This window comes from Hyposmocoma kahamanoa, unplaced genomic scaffold (genome assembly GCF_003589595.1).
Source record: "Hyposmocoma kahamanoa isolate Upper Pololo Valley unplaced genomic scaffold, ASM358959v1 64, whole genome shotgun sequence".
In the NCBI taxonomy this organism is placed as follows: Eukaryota; Metazoa; Arthropoda; class Insecta; order Lepidoptera; family Cosmopterigidae; genus Hyposmocoma; species Hyposmocoma kahamanoa.
This window is the reverse complement of record NW_020653852.1, coordinates 18,975,914-18,983,026: the sequence shown is the minus strand read 5'-3', so window position 1 is coordinate 18,983,026 and position 7,113 is coordinate 18,975,914. Positions and strand designations below refer to the sequence as shown.

The following is a 7,113-nucleotide window of genomic DNA, read 5'->3' as shown; positions in this document are numbered from 1 at the left end:
TCTCTCTCTCTCTCTCTCTCTCTCTCTCTCTCTCTCTCTCTCTCTCTGTGTGTGTGTGTGTGTGTGTGTGTGTATGTGTGTGTGTGTATGTGTGTGTGTGTGTGTGTGTGTGTGTTAAAAAAATATAAGTACAAAACGTTACAAGAATGCATCTTCAATGACTGTGGTCTTGAAGCATACATAGTTTTTATATTTTTGATGTAAACTCTCTTGCAATCATTTGTACACTATATTCACGCCACGTCCAATCAGTTTAACATTATCAACGCATTTATACGTCCTCACTGCTGAGCACGGGTCTCAGTATAGGTTTTAGGTCACAATCCGCCACGCAATTGAGCCATCAATTGGGGACTTCACACGTTTTTTGAGGGTTGTTAACCTTCTTCGACGTTCAAATTTCGTCACGATGTTTTCCTTCTCCAAAAAAGCTCTTAGTAAATTTTAGGTCAAATTTCACACATTAAGTCCAAGAAACTCAGAGGTGCGAGGCCAGATTCAAACTCATGGCCTCTGCTTGAGAGGCGGTAGGTCAAACTATTAGGATACCGCGCCTTTTTTCCAGTCCAATCAGTTACAAAAGCCAAATAATTAAAATACACTACAAACATAAATAAATATTTTTTTTTAAAGTCCTCTAATGAAGAATGTCGTATCATTAAGGTAATTAAATCATGTGTAAAAATTTAATCATAGACCCTAAAAGGGATATCTTCTTTTTGACTTTTTTATGCTTCTTTACTATGTGTAGGTGTGTGTGTGCTTTATTTTAAGTTGAGTTTATGTAACAAAGTTATGTATGTTGCATGTGAAGTAAAGCCTATTTCATTTATTTTTAAATCTCGCCTTTGGTTTAATACGGTCACATACTGCAAAATGGCAACGTTTCTGGAAAGGTTTAAACATTCTGCAAACGAGATTAATCCTTAGCCTTATTCATGCTTACATAAATAGGAGAGTTATATAATGTCACAAATACGTATTCTAATTTTTATCATAAAGGGAAAAAGGAAATAAAATTCTCCACCTTTCATCTTAATACGTCAGGGTTCCAGCGGCGAGATGGGCAGACGATACGTCAAATGCGTACTTATTTTTTATAAAAAAAAACTTGGACGCCTATACCCAGCAGTGGGTGAAGTCAGACTGTATATGATGATGATGAATTCATCTTTGACGACCTCAGTGGGACTACGGTTTGCCCTGCGAGTACCGAATTAAAATGCCCCGGGTTATATTCCCGATAGGACCAATCTTATTATCGTATCGATGGCATATACTATATTATTGTCGCGCAGAAGTTGTTGCTGCTACCCGCATCACTAGTGTGGCATATGTTTGCCATCGTGATGAATGATGACAATCGGCGTACGGTTGTGGCCGAGGGGTTGAGTAATAGCTGGTGCGTGTTTTCTGCTGAACATTGCACAGAATAAGATTGATTGTCCAGGGATCCTCAGTAACATTATACTCAAAGTTCCAGTTAAGAAGTTTCGTAATAATAATAGGCTTCAAGTTGCATTTAGTCGTACTAATTTTAGAATGAATAGTTGTCTACCAAAATCATTTAACCAACTCAATGACGACAGTCGCATAGATCTTGTCTGTCACAGAGCGTTATGAATATAATAATATAATCTCAGTACAGAGTACTAAAAAAAACCGACCTCAAAAGTACGTGGAATTACGTCTATTTGCTAAGTTTCATTGAAATATCCCCTAGTTCGCCACTACATAGGACTTGATATTGGAGATAATAAAAATAGGTTCTCACTACGACACTACTCAAAGTATATCGAGGGAAAAACGCCTTGAATTGGAGAAATAGCAAAATCAACTAAATAATTGCTAAAAGCAATTGCTCCTAAATTACAGTTAGGCGCTATTTATAAAAATGAATCTTCACGCGTGAACAGCCACCCTTAGAGGTGGATGATTTCCTTCAAAATGGAATGGGACCACTATGGAAGTACCCCCTTTCCAACAAAAAAAGAATCATGGAAATCGGTTCACAAATACCGGAGTTATCGCGTAACATACATACAAAAAAAAACAAAAAAAAAAAAGAACATACAGTCGAATTGAGAACCTCCTCCTTTTTTGAAGTCGGTTAAAAACTATTATGACTAATAACTTTTCTTCAAGTAACTGACAAAGCGATTGTGGTGTTCTCATAGAAGTATTATTTAGTTATTTATGGTAGTGTTAGAGATATTATCTTTATTACAATAAATACAGAATATTTTTGGAATATACGGAGACTAACGACGGAGTTGTTGGCCTGTCTTCAGTTCAGTGTAAACGAGAGTTGATATTTATAAATGATGTACCCATCACTGATTAGTTACCAGGAATGTATGGCCCTTATTTCGTCTCTATTTCTGGTTACATACTCGATATCCTACATTTACGGACCGAAGCCAAGTAAATTATGATTATTAATTAATTTATTAGTTATACGATTTACTTGGCTACCCACGAATCATTTTTTCTAGTCTCGATTTCTTTGTTCACAAGTGTCACGTCAGTTTGACAGCTCTAACTGGGTATGTTTGGAGAGAGGGGGCTTTTTGTGTAAGTTACTTGGACAGTGATGAAGTGTACCGCCTCGCTCTCTCTGAACTTGCTTCGTGATATTTAGAATCCGTTTTAACCTCATCCATCTTTTTACTTCGGACTAATTGCAATCTGTTGACGTTACTGTTTCACCGCCGGCTGAACGAATTGATAACGGAGAGTGAATAAGGTGATTATCAAGTAATTCCTGATTAAATCTGCTTTGAGGGTGTTAGTCTGCCTTTCCGGCCTTAACTCTGACGTATAATTATTACCGCCAAAGAATAAGTTTAGCTATTCAAAGGGAAAATGTTGGCAGCCTTCTGGACACGATGCCATTCTAGAATTAAATTTAATTTTTTATAACAAGTTTTGTCTAGAATTATATTTTTCTTTAGGTGCCAAATTCCCTATTAATTATTATAATAATCTCAAAAAAGAAAATATGTTAAAATAACTTACATTCGAAAGAACTTCAAAAGCACCAGGGCAATCCAGGTCCATTAAAAAAAACAGTTCATGATCTAAATATTTTGACGTTGTCATGGGCTTCGACATCCTCACTCCCAGCTGGGACAGGACGTTAGCCAAAGCTACTTCTCCATCTGGAAGTAATGTAACAGATAACACTATTGAACAAATTGTACTAAAACCATTGACTTACAATTAAAAAGTCAATGACTAAAACATTAACCCATTAACCCAAAATAAACAAACGCGTGTAGATTGCTGCGAGTAGCAATACTTAAAAAAACTGCATAGACAAACAGTGAACTCTAAAAAGTCAGTAAAGTCGCTATGTCTCGTAACCTACTCGTCGAGGCATTAGCAGTAAAGTTCCTTGTGAAAGAGTTCGTCCAAGGAAATACTGCCACCTTACCTATTTCTGTCGCCAAGCAATAATGTAAGCATTACTGCGTTCCCGTTTAGAAGTGTAAGGGTGCTGGTGAAATTACAGGCACATGGGACTTGCCAACTTATGTCTTAGAGTGACGGGTGCAGTGACAGTGCCCACAAGATCTTTACGATTTAAAGCTCTTATGGATATAAAACTGTTATGGACAGGCGTGTCGCTTACCACCAGGCGCATGACTTGTTCTTCCCATCATTTGGGACATTAAAAAAAACTCAATCCAACAAGGGTAAACTCGGTAGGTATATCTTTAATAAATACTTATTAGTTCCTAATCACCATCTATAAACCAGCAACCCATGAATACTAATTCAATGACTCCAGATACGATATTTCTGCTGTATGTAGTTGAGGAGTTGTGTTGTCTGTGTCCTGGTTACAGCATCAGATCAATGTTACCATCTATGTCTATTCGGGCAAGGCGACCACTTCGACTCCTAGGAGAGTTGGCGCTGATGCGCCCGAGAATGACTAATGTAGCCAATCTTCGCGGCGAACCCTCGTGCATGTTGAGGATACGTGAGTACACCGTCAACGTTAATTATAGTAAATAGCGGAGGAATCTTCTCATATGCCGCTTTTGAACATTTTTATACCTGAGAAGTTGACCGCCTGGCTTCCGCCTACCCTCCTCAAGTTCAAAGTAAAAGATGCGCTTTGCCAGTCAATTCTCTGCCATACGTGTTACGTGACCGCACCATTGAAGCTATCGATGCATTAGGTAAGCTTCAATGCCATCAATATTGGTACGTCGCAGGACTTTGGTATTACGCACTCGATCGGACCATATGATGTTCATAATGGTGAAAACGGTCTAAAGTGAGAATGTGGTGGCGATACAAACACCACGTCTCGGAGGAATATAAAAGATTTGGCAGCACAATAGCCGATACAGATAATTAGGTGGCCAGCTTTACGTATTGTATGAAATTTCAAATCGATCAGCCAAGCGGAAGTAAAATAAATATTCATTTGTGACAGATTCTATCCTAGGACAAGAGTTGATGATCTTTAAACAGCATATAGCAGACATTTTAGGAGCTACGAAGCCACAGATAGATTTACAGACAGACAAAAAAACAAAGGCTTCAAACTTCTAAAGCAAAAAGACCCGTCTTTTTACCCAACTGCGGGAGGGTTACGTTTTTCAAGTGTGTGTATGTATGTATATCCATTTCTTTTTCACGCTGTACAGCCTAAACGGCTTGATGGATTTTGACTATTTTTGACATACGAGGTGTCGTTAGATTCGTCTTGATTGTTGGGTTGCATAACAATAATCAGAATGGTTTTTTTTCCATCCTCTAAGCAAAATAGTGAGGGGGAATATTTTTTTTATCGTTCCAGCTAAATATCTTTGCTGTCGGGTTTTTATTTTTTTAAATAATTTTTAGACTTGTTACGTCGGGAGTTAAAAGACGAAATTGGTATGTCAGATATGAAGCAAATCGATGCCTTACTTTCTCAAACTCGTATCTTAAAAAGAGTAATTATTCAGGAGATGGCAAAACGTTCTATTTATTTTAAATTTCTTATCAAGGGTGTTAATTTGGAAGCATTACTTTAAGAATAGGTTAAAGCCAGTGTGTGAATATGACGGAAATGTGATGTGAAATCGACCTGCAAAATTTATATGTACAATCCATTGACTTACAATTATATGGACGTCGGGTCCGCGCTAAAAAGTGTCCGCACTTGTAAGGCGCTAAAATCGTATACAGAGCGCCAAACTCCGCTTTAGTCTTCATTTGTTCGACTGACAGCGCGATACTGCGATGACATTACAATTTAAATTTCGAATAGGTTGACTTGGGACATTTTTTTCGTGGTTTTTGTATTAGACCCGTCGTCCATTTATTTGTAAGTCAATGGTACAATCCATTTTCTGGATTTCAGTATCTTTGTGCCTTAAGATACGTGTTTGAGAAAGCGACGAAATGGACATACGTAAATTACACAATACACAGCGGTTTTTATGTTGTCGCCATCTCTGAGCTTCCAGGTTCGATCTCCGGCCCGGACAATGTAGAAAACTCACTTTTCTATATTTACTTTGGGATCAGAGCAACGTATGTAATGTTGTCTAATAATTAATTTAAATTAAACAAATATGTACTTACTCGTTTCCCAACATAAATTACAAACCAAAAACGTCGGTTTCCCTTCATTTTCGACGTAACTTCTTATGAAACGAATTGTATTACCATATTTTGCAGAAGCCGTGCAAATGATAGAAAAGATATAGAAAATTACCACCGACATTGGCCCTTCGTCGAAAATCTTCATTATAATGTTACGTTTGTTCGAATTCAACGAACGATCGATTGTTTGTTATGCAAATACGGTGTCTTTGCTTAATGAGCCCTTTTTAGGGTGATTCTCATTAAATCTTTTTGGTGATTAGGAATTAAGGCTCAATGCTGGCTACCACAGCAGCCACAAGGGTTGCCTGGAGGTGTATGGAGCATTAAAACCCCCCGAAACGTGCGAGGTCCACGATCTCCGAATGACACGATCAATTAGTTTTTTTAATGTAGATAGTGCATTTTGTCATCGACTCTGTTTTGCTAAAATATTACCCTTTTTACGACCAAATAAAGGTAGTACAATCAAACGATACTCGACAATATTTTTTTTATAATATCAAGTGACGGGACGAACAAGTCGTGGGCTTGTTAGCAAGCTACACGCCTGTCCATAACAGTTGCATTGCCACTCAGAGCTTTAAGTCACAAAGATCTAAGGTGCACTGCCACTGCGCTCGTCACCCTGAGACATAAGTTGACAAGTCCCATGTGCCTGTAATTTCACCAGCAACCTTACCCTTCAAAACCGGAACACAGTAAGGCTGACTTTATTGCTTGGCGGCAGAAATAACTGGACGAATTCTTTCACAAGGAGCTCTACTGCTACTAAACTTCCATCAAGTGCGTATACCACACTCATTTCGACGCGCCCCGATTAGGTATTCGGTATTATAAAGAAACAGACGTTAAAAGACAAATTTAATGATAGACATATATGTATATGTCTGCCGTCTTCACTTGTCGACTTTCTCTAGTTTTCCTTTACAAGTTATTCGCAGCAAAGCGAGAATTAACCTTGTCCTGAATTATAATCGTGGCTTCACTTGCATAATTGATAACAAAATGAAACGTTAAACTTCGAAATAATTGCTTATAATTTCTCCTAGTAACTTATTCAATTACAAAGTGAAAGAACTCAGCAGGTGTGTTTATTTCCTATTTAAAGTTATGCTTCATATTGGTTAGTCAATTAATTACTCATATCTTCTGTGAGCTTCTCGATCATGAATAGAATCGCCATGTTTTCGCACAAAAATTATATTAAAATCCGAGGCCTCGACTGCATGAAGTTGATAACAACTTCACGCAATAACGGCACGGCATGTAGTCGAAACCGACTTCGTGCAACCGAGATCAACTGCATGTAGTTATAATGCATGAAGTTCATGCGATCGTGGTCTCGGCTGCATGAAGTTGATTACGAATTCACGCATTACCTGCAAACTGCAATCATGTTCACAGCCTAGACGCTTGTAGCAGCGCTGCAGTAGTACCACTGCGACGCTGCGCTCCAGTCGCGCCACTACTAATTTTCATATAATGTTTAGAAGCGCAGCT

At 38.2% G+C, this 7,113-nt stretch overlaps 1 protein-coding gene across 1 annotated transcript in view; it reads right to left on the bottom strand.

The window, feature by feature from the left end:
* LOC113230937 (glutamate receptor-like) overlaps positions 1 to 5,755 on the bottom strand; it is a 14,822-nt gene extending 9,067 nt beyond the window's left edge. The window contains exons 1-2 of the mRNA XM_026465047.1: positions 5,590 to 5,755; positions 3,019 to 3,161 (exon numbers count right to left, since the gene is read on the bottom strand). Coding sequence (XP_026320832.1) covers positions 3,019 to 3,161; positions 5,590 to 5,755 — 309 coding nt within the window. The remainder of the gene's footprint in view (positions 1 to 3,018; positions 3,162 to 5,589) is intronic.
* Positions 5,756 to 7,113: the final 1,358 nt, after the last annotated feature.